This window comes from Megalobrama amblycephala, linkage group LG13 (genome assembly GCF_018812025.1).
Source record: "Megalobrama amblycephala isolate DHTTF-2021 linkage group LG13, ASM1881202v1, whole genome shotgun sequence".
NCBI classification, from domain to species: Eukaryota; Metazoa; Chordata; class Actinopteri; order Cypriniformes; family Xenocyprididae; genus Megalobrama; species Megalobrama amblycephala.
The window spans coordinates 4,264,849-4,290,748 of NC_063056.1; the positions used below are offsets into that span (position 1 = coordinate 4,264,849).

General features: G+C 40.7%; 1 protein-coding gene across 2 annotated transcripts in view; it reads left to right on the plus strand.

Moving 5' to 3' along the window:
- LOC125243610 (CUB domain-containing protein 1-like) overlaps window positions 1-25,900 on the plus strand; it is a 68,466-nt gene that overhangs the window by 19,957 nt on the left and 22,609 nt on the right. Inside the window, exons 2-5 of one of the 2 annotated variants that reach the window (XM_048153386.1) lie at window positions 21,003-21,059; window positions 21,151-21,218; window positions 22,293-22,616; window positions 22,709-23,071. In XM_048153386.1, coding sequence (XP_048009343.1) covers window position 21,218; window positions 22,293-22,616; window positions 22,709-23,071 — 688 coding nt within the window. In that variant the 5' untranslated portion in view covers window positions 21,003-21,059; window positions 21,151-21,217. Of the gene's footprint in view, window positions 1-21,002; window positions 21,219-22,292; window positions 22,617-22,708; window positions 23,072-25,900 lie in introns of both variants that reach the window. The other variant, XM_048153385.1, reaches the window with a different exon arrangement.

A 25,900-nucleotide genomic window follows, 5' to 3' on the forward strand; every position in this document is an offset into this window, starting at 1 on the left:
GCAAGGGTAAGCTTTTCTTGTGTGAAGAATGTTTGAATCATCTAAAGAAGCTGTTCCACTATATAGATACTTTTGTACAATAGAAAGGTTCCATGAATGTTATTCTTCATTCATATAACCATAAATACCAAGTTAGAACCTTAAATTTTAAGAGTGTAAACAATTACCTAGTTCTGGCATAGGCTGAAAGGTCTTTATCTCATTTGGTATCGATCACATCATTATATACATAGCACAGCTGATTAGTTGTTGTTTCATCTGCGGCCAATGAGCTGTGGCTCATCATTCAAACAAATACCGATAGCGTTGATGTTAGCAGTCTGCAGCACACTTTCAGTAGGGCTGTGACGGTGGCAATTTTTTACAACCGCGGTGGGAAATCGGCAACAAACAGCCACTAGTGCAACAGCCACTAGATGCCGCTCCGGTAGCGCGGCTGCCATTATGGGCTGAAAATACTAACTGGACCATAGAATCCTTCACATCTTACGCACCCAAAATTGGCAAATTTCACTGCCAAATCAGAAGTGCAATAGAACTGTTTTTAAAATTCACCTGTAAATTGTATGGCTCCCACAGTAAATGTTATATTGTCTTATATGTGACCCGTCACGGAAACCAGGGACACAAGTTGGCAGCACAACTATTGAGCAAACTGAGAAAGAAGCGTTTTTTTTCAAAATTGGTGATTTTCGTTTTTTTGCAGAATCTGTTAGTTGAGATCATGAAGAAGCATCTCCGTGTTTTAGATAGCAGTATTGGTTTATTTAAAAGCGTACATTTTGAGGTTGAAATCGGCTTGTTTTTCAGAGATTCTATCTCACAGTAGGGGCGTGTCATTGTCTGTTTGTATTTCCATACTGGAATCGGATACGCCGGCTTTTGTTTCTTTTGTTATTGCCGCTGCCCTCCAAGCTAAGCGTGGCTACTTAGTATGCAGCGCTCTGGCCAGCTCTAGCTGATATCAAAATTTAATGAAGATGGACGCCGCAAAGAATATCGCAGACAAGCTGAACCGTGGCCGTTACACCGAAAATGTTTTGAAGTACAACATACGGCTGGATTCTTTAGCTGCGGAAAAAGAGTGACAGGACATGGAAATTATTGGACATTTAGAGGCAAACAGACGCATAGTGCAAACTTCGGAGATGGTTACATCCACAAAGAAGACCCCGACAAAGAGAAAGTGTGCCTGAACAACTTATTTCATTGGAGGCAACAAGATCTTTTCTGTTTCTTATGGGGTGAGTTTCCATAAACATCAAAGTTTGTCGTTTTGTGTTCATTTTAAGAACACGTAGGCTACACGTTATCTCATGTGTCTATTGTTATTAGCTAGCTCAGGACTGTCGTTTTAATTGTAATTGTTAGCATCGTATCACTTGCCAAAAACCCCCATTACTATAATGGGCTTTTAGATGGTAATGTTAGCATGTTAATTTGAATAACGCTTCAACTGCTTGAATTGACTGGTGTGAATGACTTAGGCAAGGCAAGGCAAGGCAAGGCAATTTTATTTGTATAGCACATTTCATACACAATGGTAATTCAAAGTGCTTTACATAAAGAAGTATAATAAAAATAGAACATAAGGAATAGAAATAACAGTAAAAACAGAGAATTTTGCTATCTGGATGGATGAGCTAGGAAGTCTTATGCCTCATTTCCACTGAGTGAAACGGTTCGGTTCGGTACAGTTCGGTATGGTTCGGAGCGGTACACCTTGATCAGGCTTGCGTTTCCACCGCAAACAGTACCCTTACTTGATAGGCGTGGTGTAGCCGGAAAATAGTGATCGACGTCATTCTCGCGCGAAGAAGAAAACGATATAGTAAACAACAATGGAGGACATACTACATCAAATCTTGTTCTTGCTTATCGGCTTGAGGCTGTCTGTCACAAGAAGAAGACGAGCTTTGCTTGCTGCACGCCAACATTCGGCGTTTCAGAATACCAAGATCGCAAAGTTCAGACGTCCATGCAGCAGCACCTACCAGCAAGCGGAGGAGAAAACCTGCGTAATTTAAAAACTATTTTACTGTGTCATGAAATGTAGTTTTAAAAGTTTTTCAGGCGAGAATGTAGTTGTTTAAATCTCAAATCTGTGGTTAATTTATAAAGATAGCGCCTATTTGAAAATTTTATCTGACGTTGTCGGAGTTGTGAGATCCAGGCGATCACCGGGCGCTCGGTGCTCATGTACCCAGCCGAGAGCAGCTGTACCTCGGCTAGTCCTTCTGACATTCGCCGCTGGCTCTGATGTCTCTGTAGTGGTTAAAAACAAGATATCATTCATCTTGTGTATAACGGGCAATCTTTGGTCTCATTAATTTATAATTTGTTCCCGGGCAAATCGTTTTGGCTGAGGGGAAAGTGAAGTTTTACTTTATATATTTATTTAACTTTACCGTTGTAGTGCGCTGTACGTTTGACTGAATTGTTTGCTTGTCTTTATTTCTTATTGTATAGCTTCTCATATTTTATTTATAATGGTTATTATTGATAATTAAAACTGACGTTTAACAAAAAGAGAAGGTTGTTTTGTCTTATTTCATTTTATTATAGGCTACATACAGTGAAGATAATCAGAGTACATATGCACATATTGCCTGAACCACACATTAATAGGTTTCATATTTTTTAAATAAAAACGAAAAGAGGCAGGGTTATGTTTTATATTTTGTTTTGTTATATAGCCTACATGAAGTGAAGATAATTAATGCACGCGTTGCCTGAACAACATTTGTGTGGCGCCTCTTGTGTTGTCATTCCCCTTGTAGCACGCGCAAGTGACGATTCTCTGTCAACCAATCAACGTTCTGCAGAGTGTAGCTCCACCCTTTTGGTACGGTACTGTTGTGCTTGATACCCCAACGATAAGGTCCCAAAAAAGACGTACGGTACGGTTCGGAATTAGGGTACCATTCACAACTTTTGACAATGGAAACGTACTGTACCGAACCGAACCGTACCGCTCAGTGGAAACGAGCCATTAGGGAGTTTTTGTTGTTGTTGTTGTTGTCCGTCAGAGTGGATCTAAACGGATCTATCCATCAGAGCAGATCTGAATGGATCTTCCTCACACGACAGGACTGCTACCTGTTAAGGCACTTCAAACTGATAAAAAAAGTTTCAATCTCTCCTTTTGCCAAGACACCTCAAACTGCACTACACAGCCCTAATCCCCCTTCCGGAGATATCTTATCTATGCAACGCAGTTCAAATTTCCCCTTTGGAAATTTCCCCCTTTGGAAAGTGTCCTGACTGTAATCCAGAGATATCTTAACCATGCACTACAGCTCAAATTTCCCCATGGTTTGTCCCCTTATCCAAATTTACCAAATTTTAACCTAATCACAAATGCTTTCTTCATAATTCTCCCAGCTCTTTCAACCAGACAGCAATATTTAAAATGCATTAAAAGTCAGAATAACAAGATGATACATAAAAGTATAAAATAAAATGCAAACAGTTCGGACATAGCACAGTGCTCAATCAGCAAATGCATAGATAAAAAGATATGTTTTGAGTCTGGATTTGAATGTGGCTACTGTTGGAGCACATCTGATCTCTTCTGGAAGCTGGTTCCAGTTGCGGCTGGCGTAACAGCTAAAAGCAGACTCTCCTTGCTTTGAGTGAACCCTTGGTATTTCTAAATGACTTGATCCTGATGATCTGAGTGATCCGTTAGGTGTATATTCTATGAGCATATCTGCAATGTATTGAGGTCCTAGGCCATTGAGTGATTTATAAACAAGTAACAGTACTTTAAAATCAATTCTAAATGCAACTGGAAGCCAGTGCAAGGACTTGAGGACTGGTGTGATGTGTTCATGTTTTCTGGTTCTGCTCAGAATCCTGGCAGCAGCGTTCTGTACAAGCTGCAGCTGTCTTATGGTCTTTTTGGGAAGACCAGTGAGGAGCCCATTACAATAATCCACCCTGCTGGTGATGAAAGCATGAACAAGTTTCTCTAAGTCTTGACTGGAGACAAAGCATCTAATTCTTGCAATATTTTTGAGATGATAGTATGCTGATTTAGTTATTGTCTTTACATGGCTACTGAAACTCAGGTCTGACTCCAAAATCACACCAAGATTCCTGACCTGATTTTTGGTTGCTTGACCCCTAGAGTGAAGGTACGTGTTCACTTTGAGAACTTCATCTTTGTTTCCAAGCGCAATGACTTCAGTTTTGTCTTTTGTTTAACTGAAGGAAGTTTAGGCACATCCAATTTTTAATTTCATCAGTGCATTGGCACAGGGAGTCAATGGGGCTATAGTCGTTAGGTGATAGGGCTAGGTAAATCTGGGTGTCATCTGCATAGCTGTGATATGCAATTTGGTTCTTTCTCATTATTTGGCTCAGTGGCATCATATATAGGTTGAACAGGAGGGGTGCGAGTATTGAACCTTGAGGGACTCCGCATGTCATGGATGTCCACTCAGACTTATGGTCACCGATACTCACATAATAACCTCTCCCTTCTAGGTATGACCTGAACCATTTAAGGACCATCCCAGAAAGCCCAACCCAGTTTTCCAGCCTGTCAAGAAGTATGTTGTGATCGACAGTGTCAAATGCAGCACTGAGGTCGAGTAGAACCAGCACTGATAATTTACCTATATCTGTGTTTAGGCGAATATAATTTATTATCTTTATGAGTGCTGTCTCTGTGCTGTGATGCGGTCGGAAACCAGATTGAAAGTTGTCAAAATATCCATTCAAACTTAAGAACTTGTTCAGCTGATTGAAAACAACTTTTTCAATGATCTTGCCTATGAAAGGAAGATTTGAGATTGGTCTGTAGTTGCTCAATATGGTGTTATCCAGATTGCTCTTTTTCAGGAGGGGCTTAACAACTGCAGTTTTCAGGGATTTTGGAAAAGTCCCAGAGAGAAGTGAGGCATTTACCACTTCTAGGAGATCTGCTTCTAAACAGTTAAACACGCTTTTGAAAAAAGATGTGGGAAGTGTGTCAAGGGCGCAGGTTGATGTTTTAAGGTGCTGTACTGTTTCTTCCAAAATTTTACCATCAATTGCTTCGAAAACAGACATAATAGCTGCTTCCTGAGGTTGTGATCTGATCTGTTTTACCCCAGTGCAGCTCAAGGATGTGCTGATCGCCTTTCTGATATTATTAATTTTCTCAGAGAAGAAGGAAGCATACTCACAGCATTTGCTGTCTGAGAGCATTTCACTGGGAATCTGACTTGGGGGGTTTGTTAGTCTCTCTACAGTAGCAAAAAGAGTGCGGGTGTTGTTTAAGTTTCTGTTTATAATATTTGAGAAGAAGGTCTGTCTAGCTTTGCCTAGTTCCACATTGAAAGCATGAAGAATATCTTTATAGATGTTATAATGGATTTCGAGTTTTGTCTTTCGCCACATGTGCTCAGAAAACACAATGTTGTGATTTTTGTAAAATAAAGAAAACTAACATGATGCGTGATTTCTCCTCTCCCTCTGAACGAAGTCCAATCTGATAGTTCTCAGAAAATGAACTGTAACTTAGTAAATACTAATCACAGAAAAATTAAACTTATGTCTAAAAAAAGGGTTAAGATGTCAGGTTTTAAATCATGTAAGTCAAATCGAAAACAAACCTTCTGTGTTTATGTAATCTGTATGAAAAGAGAGCCATGTCAGAAGTCCATGATTCAGCTCATTATCCGCTAATGCGGCCACGCCCACGGAGCCAGCGCTATTCAGACGCAAATTCAGAGGCAATACATGCATTCATCGTCTCAATCGTGTATTTATTGTCTTGAAAAGTGTTTATCTGGATGTAAAAGTCATGGTTAGGGAGCTCTAGAAGACATGCAGTTAGTTCCTGTTTTCTTTTCTTCTATAGATGAATTTTAGATGAGTTTTTGTTTCTTTAGCGCCCTCCGGCTGCAGTATGAATTGGAAACTCCATTCATGGAATAGCCTCTTCTTCTTTTAGATGAATTTGTGGACTAAAAATGCACAGAGAGCGCCCTCCGACTTCAAGGATGAATTGAAAACACCAGCGCTCATAGTAATGACAATGAATATTAAATAAATATAACTCCTCTGTATAGAAAATTGACAAGCATATGAGAATCCAATATTTCTCCAAATGTGCATGCTTTTAAACTAAAAGCCTATATTCAGACTCTTTGCATCACAGAAATACATTATATTTTAAAGTATAATATAAAACCATTACTTTATATTGTAATAATATTTTTCTGTATGTTTCATATATCATGATGAGCTTGAGACATCACAGAAGGTTTTTTTCACAGTCTACCTGACTGAAATGCCTCATTAATATGCAAGTCATTTCAGCTCATTACTATCCAATTATTTTGTCTTCTCAGGTGAGAATGGCCCATTATTCAGTGGTGATTCACGCCTCCACGCATACTGTGTTTCTTGGCAAAAAGTGTCTTACAACAACTAAATCAATATATTGTTTTATATGAAGGAGTAGGCAGCATAATTTTTACATAATTTTGAAGCAAAAACTCTAGTTTACAACCTCCAATACCCTAAAGTATTGTAAACACAGATTTACTATACTTTTTTTGGCCTTATTTCAGTGACTTAAGTTTTTTGTTTTTTCAATAACCACGCATAAATGTTATTCCTTCAAAAACACAAACATGTACATACATGTTCCTCACATGTTATTGTAGCCTAGTTTGTGCTGAATACAGTGTAATGACACTTTTTCCATTAATATGTTTATGAACAACTGAAAAAAGCACAAATGTCAGGGCATGTCAAAACTTCTCCAGGCCCCAAATCAGCCTCAGACTCCAGAGGGTTAAAGATATAGCCTTCATAAACAGTGCACTAGTATTCTCATTTAAGCATCGCTTTTTGACCGAGACAGATCTAGCTTCAACAGTTGGAGAGATCAATATATCAAAGAAAATACAGAAATGATCAGATAGCACTACATCCTTAATGACAATGGATGAAATGTTTAGACCCTTACTAATAATTAAATCTAGAGTGTGTCCACGATTGTGTGTAGGTCCATGTACATGTTGAGTCAGATCAAAAGTATTCATAACAGTTATGATTTCTTTTGCCATATTGGATTCTGCATTTTCTATGTGGATGTTAAAGTCCCCAGTAATAGCAAAACAGTCAAACCTAGAGGAAATTGCTGATAACAGTTCTGTAAAGTCCTCCACAAAGGCTGGAGAGTATTTTGGAGGCCTGTAAATAACTATAAGTAGAATGCAAGGAGCACCTTTTAACACAATACCCAAGTATTCGAAAGACAAGTAATCACCAAATGACACTTGCTTGCATTGATAGACATCTTTAAATAGAGCAGCAACACCTCCACCTCTCCTAACAGCTCTGCAGACACTCATAAAAGTAAAGTTAGGAGGGGCTGTTTCATTCAGGATTGTTGAACTGCAACTTTCTTCAAGCCATGTTTCATTTAGAAGCATAAAATCTAGGTTGTTTGTGGTTATTAACCCTCTGGAGTCTGAGGCTGATTTGGGGCCTGGAGAAGTTTTGACATGCTCTGACATTTGTGCTTTTTTCAGTTGTTCATAAACATATAAATGACAAAAGTGTCATTACACTGTATTCAGCACAAACTAGGCTACAATAATATGTGAGGAACATGTATGTACATGTTTGTGTTTTTGAAGGAATAATGTTTATGCGTGGTTACTGAAAAAACAAAAAACTTAAGTCACTGAAATAAGGCCAAAAAAGTATATTAAATCTGTGTTCACAAGACTTTTGGGTATTGGAGGTTGTAGACTAGAGTTTTTGCTTCAAAATTATGTAAAAATTATGCTGCCTACTCCTTCATATAAAACAATATATTGATTTAGTTTTTGTAAGACACTTTTTGCCAAGAAACACAGTATGCATGGAGGCGTGAATCACCACTGAAAAATGGGCCATTCTCACCTGAGAAGACAAAAGAATTGGATAGTAATGAGCTGAAATGACTTGCATATTAATGAGGCATTTCAGTCAGGTAGGCTGTGAAAAAAACCTTCTGTGATGTCTCAAGCTCATCATGATATATGAAACATACAGAAAAATATTATTACAATATAAAGTAATGGTTTTATATTATACTTTAAAATATAATGTATTTCTGTGATGCAAAGAGTCTGAATATAGGCTTTTAGTTTAAAAGCATGCACATTTGGAGAAATATTGGATTCTCATATGCTTATGTCAATTTTCTATACAGAGAAGTTATATTTATTTAATATTCATTGTCATTACTATGAGCGCTGGTGTTTTCAATTCATCCTTGAAGTCGGAGGGCGCTCTCTGTGCATTTTTAGTCCACAAATTCATCTAAAAGAAGAAGAGGCTATTCCATGAATGGAGTTTCCAATTCATACTGCAGCCGGAGGGCGCTAAAGAAACAAAAACTCATCTAAAATTCATCTGTAGAAGAAAAGAAAACAGGAACTAACTGCATGTCTTCTAGAGCTCCCTAACCATGACTTTTACATCCAGATAAACACTTTTCAAGACAATAAATACATGATTGAGACGATGAATGCATGTATTGCCTCTGAATTTGCGTCTGAATAGAGCTGGCTCTGTGGGCGTGGCCGCATTAACAGATAATGAGCTGAATCACGGACTTCTGACATGGCTCTCTTTTCATACAGATTACATAAACACAGAAGGTTTGTTTTCGATTTGACTTAAATGATTTAGAACCTGACATCTTAACATTTTTTTAGACATAAGTTTAACTTTTCTGTGATTAGTATTCACTAAGTTACAGTTCATTTTCTGAGAACTATCAGATTGGACTTCGTTCAGAGGGAGAGGAGAAATCACGCATCATGTTAGTTTTCTTTATTTTACAAAAATCACAACATTGTGTTTTTACTCTGAGTGTATACAAATAAAAGAAGATATTCTATAGTTTCAATTGATATATTACTTATGTCTCTATGACAAAAAATGACGGAGTATTTTAAGTCTGTTTTGCTGCAATGTGAAAAAAAACCTGCAAAATGTGCCGGCACGTTTTCAGACCTCAGAGTGTTAAGTCATTGACTAGAAGTGATTTATTTTTAAGTTAGCGGATGTTTAAAAGTGCTAACTTAACAGTCTTACTTTCTGTCTCTACAGTAATCTTAGTTTGACGTGTAATAGGCAGCAGATTAAATGGGTTTGCCAAACGGTTTGAGAAGGCCTTAGGCTTTCTATCACGTAATAAAACAGAAATAGAGAAAGCAACAGGCACACTGGGTTCCCGCATGTTCTGTAAACATTTGATAAAGTCACTGTTATCATAGCGGGGACCCGACACACATCACTGAGAGCTGTTATCGGTTGTTTTTGGTTCATCTAGAACAGATGGAGGAGGGTGAGGGCCCTGGCGTTGTGGCAGGGGCCGAATAGCTCTCACAGGAGGAGGAGGAGGGCGAGCTGGGCCCACAGGCTTTGGTGGTTTCGGGGCTTGACGCTTTTTTGTTGATATCTGGGGGCTCGCAGCAAAAGAGTGGGAGAGTTTGGTTCCAGCATACACCAGTTCCTCCATTTTCTCTGAGAAGCACAGAAGAGGGGATGCTGGAGAGAGGGATAACGTGTCCGGAGAGAGGGGCTGTTGCTCTGGTGTTACCGGAGGCTGTAATATGTTGTCCTGGCTTCCCTGGCTGTTTTCCCAAAAGTCGTCCTTGGGTGCTGAATCTTGGAGCAGTTCTAACACGTCACTGTCTCTCGGTGAGCTCTGTGGGCAAGGCTCAGTCAGGATTGTGTCCGTGAGCAGTGGTTGTTGTGGCTGCGTGGTGTTATCATTGACCTTGTGGGATGTGTCAACCGCATGTCCATTCAGGTGCTGAAATGAAGTCCTGTGGTCAGTTGTCCAGGTGTGTTTGTGCCATTCAGATTGGCACACACTGCTGAAGGATGATGGAGGAAGAAGTAGATATTGTCCTTTAGCACTCTTGAGCCCAGTTTGTTTGGGTGCAGGCCATCATGAGTGAACAGTTGTCTCTGACTCCAGAACAGATTGAAGTTGTCGATGAAATTCAGTCCTTTTAAGTTGCAGGTTTTTTGCAGCCATGTGTTAAGCCCAAGCAACCGTGTAAATCTATTTGTTCCTCTTGCTGGGAGTGGTCCACTGATGAACGACTGAACTTTTAGTCTTCTAAGCATTTCAAAAAGTTCATTGAAATCCCTTTTAAGGAGTTCTGATTGCTCCTTCCGAATATCATTCTTCCCCACATGGATGATTAGTCGATTTGCAGTCTTATATTTCATCAGAATGCTCTTAAGTTCCCTGTTTACATCAGAAACTGCCTCACAGGAGGCTGGTTGGATAAAAATTCCCCTTTTTTGTAGCAATTCTTCCAGTTAAAAAGATTGTTGGTGCCAAGATTTGTCGTTTGAGCACTGTGCTGATTTGCTGTAGTTAAAATTAGGAGATAAAATATAAAAGCAATAGAGCAAAGCGCGGAGCTGTAAGCAAGAGCGTCCGAACAGTAGCGAAGCAGGAAGCAGGAAGCACTTAGCTCATTTAAACCTTACTATTCTTGAATTGAATGTGACGCTAATAATTTCAGCCAGTTACTACTTCTTAACAAGGATTTACTAATGCAATAGTAAATGTATCAGATTAAATTCCTACATAAGTAAAAGTATAAAGTATCCGTAGCCGTAAAATGTGCGTTATAAGTCAAAAGTAAAAGTATTGAAGAGTTTAATGTACAGGATTTTTTTAATCCTTTGACTCAAACTAGGTCTAACCACTAACTGAGGTCTAAACCAGGACTATACGGTTATCACAGAATCCTGTTCAAAAAGTTCTAATGTCAAAAAAGATAAATTACTGACATTTACAATGCACATTATCCTTTATTATTAATAGTATGCGGTCCGATTTTTCCCGTTGCGTCTGTCGTTGCTATGCAACCATGCAGCTTTACAGGGGGTATGGCTTATCTAAATGAGATGTAAATTAGCCCTATTGTCACTCCCAGCAGGTGAGAACAGGCGAGAACTGCAAAATCTTTAGGTCATTTTCTGCCCTTTGAGCTTTTTTGAGTGCCTACCTTCAAATGGCCACAACTTCTCCAAATATTATCAGATTTCCACGTTACACATCGTTGGAAAACTTGGAGACTACACTTTCAGAATTTGTGAATAACTCAAAATGCCCCAGAACCGACTTGTGTCCCTACTTTCCGTGACTGGTCACATATGTTTTATTTTACCACTTGTGGAATCCAACCATTCAACCATCTAAGGTAACGTAGTTAGCCTACTTTGAGTATTTCCATTTTATGCAACTTTACACATTTATTAATAGTAAATTCATAATTAATAAATTTAAGATCATCTTTGCAGCGAACAATATATTTCAGACCTAGTGGAGTAATAGTAATAATATCTAGGTCTGAATTGAAATAGGCTATATTGTACGTTTTAATGAATTTATTGATATTTTTAATGATATTGTACGCTACAAACATAATGATCTTATAATACATGATGCATTGCTGTGTCCGTTATCGCATAATTCCCACTTTTGGACACTTTTCCTTCAACGGACATTAGACAACACTGCAAAATCAAGCTGTTATATTCATATATTTATTGTCCAACATTCCCAATTTTTCTGATGCATGTCCTTAATTTAATTTCATATCTGGGTAATAATTCAGTGTTTATAAGTAATTTAAAGAATTTTAACCCAAACTGACTGGGTTTCTACAGAGCAAAGGTTTTGTGAAAAAAGTGGAAGACTTAAACACAAAGTATGTAAAATAAACTGTAAAAAGGATTTGATGATCACTAGTGATAGTATTTTATTCTGTGTTGTCATCATTCAGGTTACATTTCAGCTTTAATGTACATTTTGTTTTAACAAAGCAGCTGATATTGCCATAGAAACTAGTGGACTGCCGAGTCGCTTTCACCCCAAAATGGCGGAAACGCAGGGCCGCTGCTGGCCGCCGGTGTTGCAATAGAGCGTTTTATTGAGTGTCGCGTCTTGTTAGTTTATCCACCTGTTTCCGCGGGGCTCTACTGTAAAAAAGAACATGGGTACAACTTCCGGTGAGGCGGCAGAAGTAGCATACCAATGGTATTTTGTGTGCTAATTAGCGAAGAGGCTAAGTGTTTTTTGGATCATTGTTTACCTTGTAAAGTTGCAAATCTTTATGAGAGATGTCGTTACGGCGCTCAGGGACAACATTTTAGTTTACTACATTTATTAGTTAATAATATCACAATACAATAAACAGTTTTCGTGCCCTTAATTGCCCTTTACTTTACTGACCTTCCACAAAAGTGCTGCTGCATCAACTACAAGAGCATCCTGACCCTGCAGGAAAGATCGCGCAAACGTCCTCGGATTGCAATCATCACATAATTTAGAGGAAAATCAATAGAAATGCTCAGAAAAGTTACGTAAACATAGGGTATGTTATCAATATATTTCTAAATGTGTAAGCCTTTGGACTTAAAAGCCTTAGTGGAGTTGTTCTGTGCATTCTTGTGATCGTAAATAAATGGAAGCAGGCACAACTGAACAGGTATGTGTTTTCTTTTTATGTCAATATAAATATCAGTTAGATTTAGCATGATTGATGTGCACTCCTGACATAAATTAATAAATTACTATTACTGTAACATTTTTTATTGTAAAACATTGTTCAAATATTGATGCTGGAATCTTAAATCTTTAAGTAAAAAACAAAAGTTTGCAGTCATATATCTTGAATGACTGTCAACTGTTGAATGAATGAGTGTCACGTCCAGCTTGTTTACTTCGAACTGGAAGACACTCCCACGTTTGACGCAAGGCCTCATGGGGCGTAGGAAACTTGTGGATAGTAGGCTTGTTTGAGATGAGCAAATTCTGCGCAGAACCAATCACCGGTGATCACCGTGAGATGCATGCCGGTTAGAAATGTGTCCGAGGGTGGGCCGCCTTGCTCTGATGTCATGCTGATGTGTGTCAAAAACCTCTTGCGAGGGTGAGGTGGCCTCATCGGATTCTGCAGTCGAGCTCAGCTCTCCACCAACTGCACTGACCAAAAGCATGATGGGAAAGGACTTGCTGACGACACAGCTTAAAGCTAATTGGTTTAAACAACCATGATGTATTGATCTGTTTTAAAATGTTTGTTTATAAAACTCTAATACCATGATTTTATGTGTATAAATTATGTGTGAATATTCCTAAAGTTATTATGTGATATATTTATTATGTGAATATTCCTAAAGTAAGGGCTGTCCGGTCCCTCTACGACCAGAGCAGGAGGTTGGTTCGCATTACCGGCAGTAAGTCAGACCTGTTCCCGGTGCGTGTTGGACTCCAGCAAGGCTGCCCTTTGTCACCGGTCCTGTTAATTATCTTTATGGACAGGATTTCTAGGCGCAGCCAGGGGCCGGAGGGAGTCCGGTTTGGGGACCATAGGATCTCGTCGCTGCTTTTTGCAGATGACGTTGTCCTGTTGGCTCCATCAAACCAGGACCTTCAGCGTGCACTGGGACGGTTTGCAGCCGAGTGTGAAGCGGCTGGGATGAGAATCAGCACCTCCAAGTCCAAGGCCATGGTTCTCAGCTGGAAAAGGGTGGCTTGTCCCCTTCAGGTTGGTGGAGTAGTCCTGCCCCAAGTTGAGGAGTTTAAGTATCTTGGGGTCTTGTTCACGAGTGAGGGAAGGATGGAGCGGGAGATTGACAGGTGGATCGGTGGATTCTGCAGTAATGCGGTCGATTTACCGGTCCATCGTGGTGAAGAGGGAGCTGAGCTGTGAGGCAAAGCTGTCGATTTACCGGTCAATCTACGTTCCAACTCTCACCTATGGTCATGAGCTTTGGGTCATGACTGAAAGAACGAGATCCCGAATACAGGCGGTCGAAATGAGTAGAGCCGCTGCTCCTCCACAGCTGAGGTGGCTCGGACATCTGTTCCGGATGCCTCCTGGACATCTCCCTGGGGAGGTGTTCCGGACATGTCCCACCGGGAGGAGGCCCCGGGGAAGACCTAGGACACGCTGGAGGGACTATGTCTCTCGGCTGGCCTGGGAACGCCTCGGAATTCCCCCGGAAGAGCTGGAGGAAGTGTCTGGGGAGAGGGAAGTCTGGGCATCTCTGCTTAGACTGCTGCCCCCGTGACCCGGCCCCGGATAAGCGGAAGAAAATGGATGGATGGATGGATGGATATTCCTAAAGTCTCTGACAGTGCGATCTCTCTATTGGTTATGTGATTGATATAGCCTATTTATAAAAATATATAAAAACATGTTTGTAATTAAAATAAAAATGATTGATACACACATCTTTCGAATGGAAATAAATAACAAGTAATTTGGGTGTATTGTTCATTATGTTTATTTTCATATAAAAGCAACAGAACTTAAATTACATCCAGTTTATCAGCAAAAAAGCACGAGTGTGAATCCTGTGATATCCACCTTTGATCTTGCAGGTGTCTGATCCACTAAGAGAACAGAGAACTGTCCGTCTTGCCTGCACTTTTTTCACTACTCCCCTCACTGCAGCCGCCTACTCTCGGCTGAACTTCAGGCGAGGCTAGGCACATCTCAAACAAGCCTATTCTTTGGTGTAGAGGAGATGTCATGCACGCGCGAGGGTTTGATCTGTTAAGGCCCCGGTATACTTCAAACGAAATCGAAGAACGAACTGATGTGACGTCATTTTGAACAAAATCAGGCCAAAATGAAGTTCGTTTTGTGTTCTTTTTGGAAGTTCGAAATGGCTTGCCAAAGCAAACTTTCAGGAAAAGTTTGCTCCAGCTGCAAAACACCTTCGTACTACCATTGGTCAGTGATGATAACGTTATAGGAGGTGTGCGCTGAGGCTCCACCTTCACTCGCGTGGGACGCGTCTTTGATTCTTTTCGTGTGTTTGAGTTTGTCGAGGTAAGAGCTCCATGGGTGAAAACATGAATACACTGGATAGCCGCTTTAGTACAAAATGAATTTCTGATTATAAATTGTGCCTGTAAAAAAATGAGGCACTAACACTGTTTTTCATGTTTGATACTGCAAAGCTGCTTGATTTTAAGCAATCTATTAAATAAAGTGCTATATGAAGACATGACATGACTGGAGTGCTAATTTGCAGAGCTCGTGCTAACATTCCCATGTTGTTATGATCAGACGCTTTTCTTATGCTTTCTATAATAAATGCTTGCTGTTTTCTCATTTTTGTTGTGTTTGTTTTGTTACTGAGAAGAAAGTGCATGGCACATATTTACATATTCATCTAACCATCGCTCTCAGCAGTGTGGGTGGTGTCGGATGTTCGTTTACAGTATATCGCTGGTCACGCATTTCGAACTTCGTTTTATCCCTAAACGAAGAACGAAAAAGAACTTCGTTTGAAGTATACCGGGGCCTTTATCCTCTCGCGGAAGTAATTTCCTACACTCTCGCACTCGATCTTTTCTCACCTGCTGCTTTTGCTTGTGCGAACACTTTTATTTTTGGCAGTAGTGGGGCGGGACTTGCTGTTGTAACCTCAAATATCATTGGTTAGTTCCCTTTTCCTGAAGTCAGATGTGATTGGATGCCTGTTATGATGATCCATAAATGTGTTAATTTCGTTGTATTTTATTTATTGTTAATTAATGTTTAATATAAGTTAATGCATTGTTAATACAGAATAGATCCTTACCTGAAACTTTACTAACAGGAAGTCTTCTGTTTACTAGTGATTGCATTCTTGTGATGTTAAAGAGATAAAACACATATTTTAACTGTAATGACACATTTCCATGGTTATTGGCATTGTAAATCTATCAAAATGTTTAGAAATTTTATATTTTATTTATAACTCTATGTTCCCTTTCAAGGGAACTCGCGCTGCGTAAAAACGCTATGGGAACGCCTCCGCGTGATGTCGTCTGAAGCACGTGTGCAATCTGTCCAGTCAGGAGAGGGAAAGTCATAGGCGGGGTGACGTCACTGACCAGGAACCATAAAGCCAGCCCGAAAACACTATCATTCAGCTTCTGTGTCTTCAGCAAGCACTCATCGTGTGGTCTGTACCTTGTCTTTTGTTGTCTACTGTCTGCATTTTGAAATGGTGAGCGAACAATTGTTCAGGAAATGCGTGCACCCTTGTCCGCGATTCATCCCGGACGGGGACACGCATGTACTGTGCGTTGTTTGTATGGGAGTGCAGCATGCCCAAGCAGCTCTCGAGGGAACTGCTTGCGAGTTTTGTCTTAAGCTCCCGCTGAAGACGCTGCGCTCCCGACGAGCCCTCTTCGAGGAGAGTGGCTCGGTTCGCGCTCCCCAGGGCTCGGGTCCCGCTTCTGTCGAGGCAGGGCGGCGCCTTATGTCCTGGGGTTCGCAAATGGATGTATCGGAGGGGTTAGAGACGGGCCATGCCTTATCTCTGCCTTCACCCGGTACATCCGGCAGTGTGTCTATTCGGAGGCAGGAAGCACGCTTTGCGGTTTCTTCCGCTCCGGGTGACACGGTCACATTAATGGCGTCTAGTTCTGAGGAATTAGACGTGGTTAGTGTGGCCACGGGGGAGTCTGAAGATCCGCCACTTCAGACTCCTGCCAGCGAGGAGCTTATGGAGGTGCTTTCTCGTGCTGTCGCTAAGTTGAGCATTGACTGGCCAGCCGAGAAGCAGGAGCAGACGGTGAGAAGCAAGCTCGACGAACGCTTCTTGCCATCCAGGTCTGCTCAGCCTCCACTTCGGGCATTACCGTTCTTTCCCGACCTCCACACTGAGGTGTCGAGGTCGTGGAAAAGACCGGTATCCACCCGTGTTTTCACGCCACAAACCTCCGTATACAGCAATGTTGCGGGGATGAGGAAACAGGGTATGGGGCGATGCCAAGGGCGGAAGAGACGCTTGCGAGCCATCTCTCTCAGCACGCGGCATCGTCCCTAAAAGCCCCGACGTTGCCCACTAAGCCGCTCAAGACCACTTCAGCGCTAGTGGGCAAAGCATACTCGGCTGCGGGTCAGGCTGCGGCATGCTTGCACACGATGGCTATCATGCAAGCATACCAGGCTGACCTGCTAAAGGATTTGGGGGAAAGTGAGGAAGTGGGGGCTGACCTCATCCAAGAATTGCGTTTGCGAATTCCGATCTCGCTCTCCGTGCCACCAAGGAAACAGCCAAGTCTGTTGGTCGTTCCATGGCAGCCATGGTGGCTACGGAGTGGCACTTGTGGCTTAATCTCACCGAGATTAAGGACAAGGACAAGTCATTCCTTCTGGATGCCCCACTGAATCCTTCCAACCTGTTTGGTGATGCTATCACAACCGTCACCGACAGGTTCCTAGAGGCTAAGAAACAGTCTGCAGCTTTCGGGGGCGAAGCATACCAATATCGGGTTCTCCCCTTCGGCCTAGCCCTGTCGCCCTGAACTTTTACCAAATGTGTAGATGCGGCGCTGGCGCCCTTGCGCATGCAGGGCATCCGCATACTGAACTACATAGACGATTGGTTGATCCTCGCCCAATCAGAGGAGATAGCGGTTCAACATCGAGGTGTTGTTCTCGCTCACATGGAAAAGTTGGGGTTGAGACTAAACGCAAAGAAAAGTGTGCTTTCTCCTGCACAGAGAACCACTTATCTGGGCGTGGTATGGGATTCTGTGATTATGAGAGCCCGTTTATCTCCGGCTCGAATAACATCAATCCTCAATACCGTCTCGGACATAAGGCAAGGCCAGTCACTCACTGTGAAACAGTTCCAGAGACTGTTGGGTCTGATGGCAGCAGCGTCCAACGTTATACCTTGCGGCCTGCTGTACATGAGACCGCTGCAGTGGTGGCTCAAAACCAAGGGGTTCTCACCGAGGGGGAATCCGTTTCGTACGATCAGAGTCACGCGGCGATGCTTACGTGCTCTGGACGTATGGAAACAACCTTGGTTCCTGTCCCAGGGACCCGTGTTGGGAGCTCTCAGTCGTCGCGTCACGCTAACGACAGATGCATCCCTCACGGGCTGGGGGGCGATCATGAGTGGTCGCTCGACACGGGGTCTATGGCAAGACCATCATCTCTCTTGGCACATAAATTGTCTAGAAATGATGGCGGTATTTCTAGCACTGAGATACTTCTTCCCAGACCTCAGAGACAAACATGTGTTAGTCAGAACAGACAATACATCAGTAGTCTCATACATCAATCACCAGGGGGGTCTGAGATCACGCCCGCCTTACAAGCTGGCGAATCAGATTCTCCTGTGGGCCCAAGGGAAACTGCTATCCCTCAGAGCAGTTTACATCCCAGGGTACCTGAATGTGGGAGCAGACATCCTGCCGAGGCCCGGGGAATGGAGACTTCATCCCGAGGTGGTGAAGCTCCTTTGGGAGAACTACGGCGAAGCCCAAGTGGATTTGTTTGCGTCTCGAGAGACGACTCACTGTCCACTGTGGTTCTCCATGACCAACCCAGCACCTCTTGGGCTGGATGCTATGGTACAGCCGTGGCCGAGGCTACTGCTGTACGCATTTCCCCCGATCGTTCTGCTCCCGGGGGTTCTGGAGAGAGTTCGCCGGGAAGGGGCTCAGCTATTATTGGTAGCCCCGTACTGGCCGGCCAGAGTATGGTTCTCGGACCTGGTATCTCTCCTGGACGGATCTCAGATGGAGATACCACTCAGGGAGGACCTTCTCTCACAAGCGGGCGGTCTAATACTGCACCCCCGACCGGAGTTGTGGAACTTGTGGGCGTGGCCTCTGAGGGGGCACTCTAGATTCCGGTCTTTCAACTAAGGTTGTTGAGACCATTCTCCAATCCAGAGCTCCCTCCACGAGGAAACTCTATGCTTTGAGATTCTGGTCTTTCAACTAAGGTTGTTGAGACCATTCTCCAATCCAGAGCTCCCTCCACGAGGAAACTCTATGCTTTGAAGTGGAGATTATTCACTTCTTGGTGTGAGAATCATGAGTGGGATCCAGTTAACTGCCCGGTTAGCGTGGTGCTGGACTTCCTGCAGGAGAGGTTCTCCACAGGGCTATCCCCCTCCACACTAAAGGTATACGTGGCGGCCTTAGCTGCTTACCACGCTCCTTTCAGTGGAGTCTCTTTGGGGAGACACCCGCATATCACACGTTTCCTCCGTGGCACCTTGAGGATAAGACCTGCAGTACAAAATAGAGTACCGACATGGGATCTGGCCACTGTGCTTCAGGGCCTATCTATTTCACCCTTCGAACCCATTGAAGAGGTTGCTGAGAAATTTCTGACACTTAAGACCGTGTTTCTCATCACCATTTCGTCTCTCAAGAGAATTGGAGACATTCAAGCTCTGTCGGTTGCTCCATCGTGTCTGGAATTTGCGCCTGGCAACGTAAAGGCATTTCTACATCCCAGACCGGGATACATCCCTAAGGTCCTCACTAATACTGCGAGACCTATCATGCTGCAGGCCTTCTGTCCTCCTCCATTTACGTCATCGGACCAGGAAAAGCTTAATCTGCTATGTCCAGTACGGGCGTTGGATGCTTATGTTCATAGAGCTGCCAACTGGAGAAAGGATGAACAACTGTTTGTTTGTTTCGGTGCACCAAGAAAAGGTCTACCGGCATCCAAGCAGAGAATGAGCAAGTGGGTGGTTGAGGCCATCTCACTTGCTTATGAGGCGGTTGGTCAGCCTTCACCATTGGCTGTCCGAGCGCACTCTACAAGGAGTATGGCTGCCTCCAAGGCATTTATTTCGGGGGTCTCCCTTTCTGATATCTGTGATGCAGCAGGCTGGTCCTCACCGCACACATTTGTGAGATTCTACGAGCTAGATCTCAGCTCCGCTCCAGGGGCACAGGTGTTACTGTGAGTTGTGCGCTTCGGCTACACACGATCGGGCACTTGTTACTATGGCGACGTTGGTATGGCGTTCCCATAGCGTTTTTACGCAGCGCGAGTTCCCTTGAAAGGGAACGTCTCGGTTATGTATATAACCTTAGTTCCCTGATAGGGAACGAGACGCTGCGTAACTCTGCCATACTCCCTGCATGCCCGAGAGTGACTTGCTTCAGACTTTGAGAAGCTGAATGATAGTGTTTTCGGGCTGGCTTTATGGTTCCTGGTCAGTGACGTCACCCCGCCTATGACGTTCCGTCTCCTGACTGGACAGATTGCACACGTGCTTCAGACGACATCACGCGGAGGCGTTCCCATAGCGTTTTTACGCAGCGTCTCATTCCCTATCAGGGAACTAAGGTTATATACATAACCGAGACGTTTTCTGTTATTGGCATTATTATTTATTTATTATTGTTATTATTATTATTATTATTTTTTTTTTTTTTTTTTTTTTTTACAAAATTGGAGATGTAGCTATTGGAGCAAAGTGGGAACGCAAAGTCATATTTGCTGCAGTTCACCACTATATTATCTATATTACAGCTATAGCCTACTCCTGTTCACTTTTATGCGTTTGCCCAACCATAGTGTCTGAGAACCTCTGAAATGTGAGAAGTGTCCATTAAATAATTAAATAGTGTAAGCTTTTTTTTTATCATCCAGTGTATTACTATTATCTATTTTGAGTGGTTCATTTTACTTTCTATTAAATGTATACAGGGTTCTGCCTTCTCAAGATACAGTACACAGCATGAATAATTACACCCCTCTGAAACCCAACAAATTCAGAAATTTGTCTTTACATTTAGGACACATTTTGTTTTTTTAAAGATATGTTATCTTCAGATGGTGTGTAATAATTTATTCTGTGTACTATACTTAAAACATACTCAAAAAATCTTATTAGGTTATTGATGGCTTACAGAAATATTGTGATTCACTATATGAAGTATATAACTCGAGATCTCGACAGATTTCGTGACCGAATAAATAACATTAAATGATTCAATTGTGAATTCTGCTGATCCAGAAGATTAAACTTGCAGTAGCAAACAACTAATTTAATGATACTGACATAGTGAGTTAACAAAAAAACAATGTGACCTTTGATATATATATATATATATATATATATATATATATATATATATATATATACCTAAAATCTTGATGTTTGCTTTAGAAAAGTTTGTCTTTTCATCATTTCAGGTGGTGCAGAGCTCAACGTTGCTGTTGAAGAGGGCACAATCATCCACATTAATACTGGTGCTGGCATAAACACACAGTGTGAAGTTTGTATAAGTCAAGTGTGCCAGTCTTCTGTGATCCTCAGAAATAATACAAGTTTGAATTTCAGCTGTTCACAGCCAGAGGATGTGTTCATCGTGCAGATCATCACAGATATTGGAGAGCTGTCAGTTAAAAGTAATACTTTTACTCCTTACGTTTTTAATTTAGAATGAAAATGAAAAAGTATTATAACGTTTGCCATTCTATTATTAATTACAATTAATAATATAACAGCAAACACTATAAAACTTTTTTGTATACAGTTTACTTTCTTTGTTTAACAGTCTGAAATCGCATACTGGTACTACATTTGAATTTACTTTGTGGCTGTTAAAAAAAGTATATGAAAATGGGTAGTATGAATGAAATTCAGTTGTTACTGTCACGTGACCTACCAGCATCAGTTGTGTCACTTCACTGCCATTCATAAATCCATTCCTAGGGCCTCATGGGATAGTAAAGTGTCCAGCAAAAGCACATTCTTCACACACTGGGTCTTTCTTGAAGGAAGTAGTAGGGCATCAGGGTACTACATCTGGTTACTTTTCGCCTACTATACATTCGTACATACTACTATTTTACTATTTTTTTTTTTTTTTTTTTTGCATATGATATAGTAGGGAAGTATTCGATTTCGGATGCAGCACGTAAAGTAATGAAGAGCTCAGTGTTCTGAGGGTATGTTTACATGATAATGATGTACTACAAACCATTTATTTATTTATTTATCATTATTATTATTATTTTTTTTTGCATACAGAATGACAACATTGTCAAAACAATCCCTGTTCATACAAATCTGCGAAAACAACTAAAAACCCTGTTATTCATGCCAGGCCAGTAGTTGGCGACTTTACTTAGTAAAGTGATGTCACACGTCTATAGACTGAACACCGTTTTCACGCATTCACATTGTGTCTTACATGGAAGATAACAATATCATTAATCACCCAATATACAGGCACTATAATAGACATGTTGATTTCTGATTGCTGACTGCTAGTTGGAGTGATGTGATGATTAGTTAGATCATTTAAATGTGTTCCTCCCGAACTTAATAAAACATCATTTAGAACGATTCAGTCCAGGGGGAGTATGAGTGTGACCCCTAAATGAGGGGCACCAGAAGGTTAAATTAACACTGTGCGCTTGTTGTTAACTTAATAAATCTACTGATTCTTTCTCTGACATAACACATTTGTTCAACAGTGAAATCAAACATTGAACCCAAAGAACACCATGCCTTTCAAAAGTTCAATCGGACCTTCACCTGGAATCTGAAGTCTCCAGCTATGTGGACAGCCTATTTTAAATTCAGTACTGGTTTACGGCAGATTCAGCCTACAGACAGCTGCCCAGACAAACACGTTTACACAATCACATCAAAGAATGTAAGTGTTGGGAGTTTTTGTCATAATGGAGCCATTACAGGAGTCGAAGTGAATAATGTTGGAAAACTGTCTTTGGAAGTGTCTGGAGGTCAACCTCTGGACATGAAAGATATCGTTGTATCACTGGGATTTGCCATTTACTGTAAGTGCAATGGTAAAGCTTATACATTTAAGCACAAATTGTCTAAACAAAGTTGTCATATGTAAATTATTGAACTTTCTCTGTTTTTACAGGCCTGGCTGTTTTTGAAGTTGTTCTCCCAGAGAAGAGTTCAATCCAGGATTTATTTACCCCAAACACTTTTCCTGAAAATACAGAGACAATATGGCGTTTCACCATGCCCAAAGTGTACTACATAGATTTCCACATTATAAGCTACACTGTTCCAACATGCCTCCAACCTGAAAGAATCCCAAAAATGAGGTACAATCGGAAGAACAAGAAACAACTGGTAAAACCACTGAATGTAACCCAGCCATTGGCGGAGACTGGAGACATTATGCTCCTCATAAAGAACTGCGAAATCTCCAGGTCAGATCCTCCATCGGAAGACCTAATGGTGCACTTTCAAATCTCTTCCATCAAGAGAAAAACGGGTATGTGACATTTTTTATGCAAGATGTTAATGATATTAACAAAATAAAAGGGATCATAAAAATTGCATGCTATTTTTATGTAATGAATAGTCTGTCCTGAATAGGCTGTTTCACACAACAGATGTTTATAGTCCACATTTCAAAATATGAACTGATGAACAGTTCGTTTGTGATGGAGAGATTCCCGCTGGTCCGGACCAAATGAACCAAACAAACCAAACTACAAGTGTGAACGCACCCTTAATGTTTTAAACAAGTGCTCAATGTCTCTTGTATAATGTCTCTTGTTTTTTTTTAAATGTTTTGGAACCACTAATAGCCTGTTTTTTAATTCCATTAGTTTTTGCATAATCAAAAGCTATATTATTTTTGCAAATCCCTGCAAAAGAAGCTTTAATATTTTTGCCAGTTCTTTCTTAGATGACTGGATGTAATCATGCCTCTGGCAGAAAACCATTTTTGTCACTCAACAGCTCCTTTCACTCATTTTACAAGGGTGGATTTGTATAGGTTCCTGTCCTGCCTCAACTCTTCCCCTGTACTTATTGATGACCCTTACATTCTTTCTTCACTCCACTGATTATACCTTTCTCTTCTGTTAGCCTGACATGGTTTTCCCATTTTTTTCCTTTCTGCCTATTGCTTTGTTTCTTTAAAACAAAATGTTTTCACACATTAAGCAATGCATTATAATTTGTTTAATATGATGTACCACTGAATACTACTGTCCCATTTTATCTAACATTTTAAGGCAAATTAGGACAGTAACTAAACTTGATTTTGAAAAAAATCAAATGAAGATACTTGCACATCATTGCATAAAATTGAATTATCACACGAACAGATACAATAAAAATTTATATTGTATATTGAAATACTGTTCGTATTAGAATTTACAGTTTACATTGAATTTACAACCTTAACAATTTACTTAATATGTGCTTTCATTGACATTCCAACACATGAGTGGTAACAACGCTCACTTGATTTACATTTGATCAATCAAATGTTGATATTCAAATGAAGTACTGGTATTAGAATATTTTGAGAGCACCCACCATTATCGCTTTTTTTTTTTTTTTTTAAAGAGCACTACACCAAAAAGCGTATTTGTCCTATTTTAGCTTATGTCCCACTTTTGCTGACTTCACTTGGGTTTGTATGATAAAGTTAAATTATATCAACAAATAATAAATTAAAAGACATGTACGTCACATGTGATGCACAGCAGATGACCTTCTGTAACGCTCACATTTAGAAAACGCACACTCTCACCTCTGTAATAAACAGAGATGTTAGTCCTGTCTGAATCGGTGCATGAAATCACAGATGTCGAGATAAAAATTGTTACTCAAACATCATTTTGAAAAATAGTCAAAAGAATCAGAATCAGTGCAAACACAATGAATTTGTTGTGGTTTTGCAGGAGCTCTGAGTACATACATACAAACATACATACATATTTGACACAAACAGGAAGCACATTTAAAGGGTCATGAAACCCTAAACAAAATTTTCTGAGATTTTAACAGAGGTATGTGTGTTGAAGATCATTGGATACCATGTTAGCATCTGTTAGATTTAATTGTAGAGGGAAAGTGGTTAACTTTGAGATTTTTTCCGCTATTTTCATATTCTGGGTTTAAAATCTACACCGTGTCCACGTCACAAGCTGTCCACGTCAAAGGCTCCTACAGGGGTTCAGGCTGTAAGGTTGCCGAGCGACTAAAGCTGAGTTCAGACTGCACGATTTTCAAAGTAGTCGGGTCACTGTTCTTTTCACACTGCATTACTATCTTGGCCAGCATTCAGTCGCTGCTGTGTTCACACTGCACGACTTTACAATAGGAAGAGTCGCCGACAACTCTGTCTGGCACGCAAACTACATTTCACAACCAAACACACGCGAGATGTGACAAGAAAACAATGCGATATCACGCGTGCAAGACCGGAGTTCTCACGTGAGACTGGGATTATTATTAACCCTAAAACTGGCAACGTATCCTGTGGGATACAAACATTTGAGAGGCTGTGGAGCGAGTCAGGGAAAGTTTAGGTCTCATTTCTTGGTTTCATGTTGAAAGGGTGTTTGTTGTGAATATTTAGATATATTGACTTTGTTCATACATTTTTTGTTTACCTTACAGGCAGCATTTAAAAACAGCATGACCCCCTGTAGTGGGAAATCTACTAACCTTCTGATAAAACTTGATATATTTCACATATTTACAATATTTGGAGGGGACTTACGTGTATAAAAAGTTGTTGTTGAGTGTTAACTTATTACGTTTATGTTGAAATGTTATTAATTTAATTTATACATTTTATATAATCTGCCTGTAAATGTTTGTATCCCACAGGATACGTTGCCAGTTTAGGGGTATAAATCAGCTGAAAACAGAATGCTTGTTTGGCAATGCATATTACAACATTATAGCCAGATTTTTAAAACATTTATTCTCTCATAACTTAAAGCAAGCATTCTTTGTAAAATTCTATTGAACAATAAGAATAAGACCTATTTATGAATATATTAGCCTACTTTATCATAATTCATATGCAAATTTCTAGGGTCTATAATTTATCAATATCACCAAAACTTTGCTAAAAAACCTGTTGTACACAATCTACTTCATGCCTTCTGTCCTCTGATTAGTAGTTCATAATTTTTTTTCAAGTAACCCCTTTTTTACTCATAAATCTGTAATATTTTTTTATAAAGTAAATGTAAGATAAACATTTTCTGGAATGAAGCAACTTGGCTTTACTTGATTTTTCATGCCTCATTTCTTTATGTTAAAAATAAAAATATATAGTTTTACATTGTTT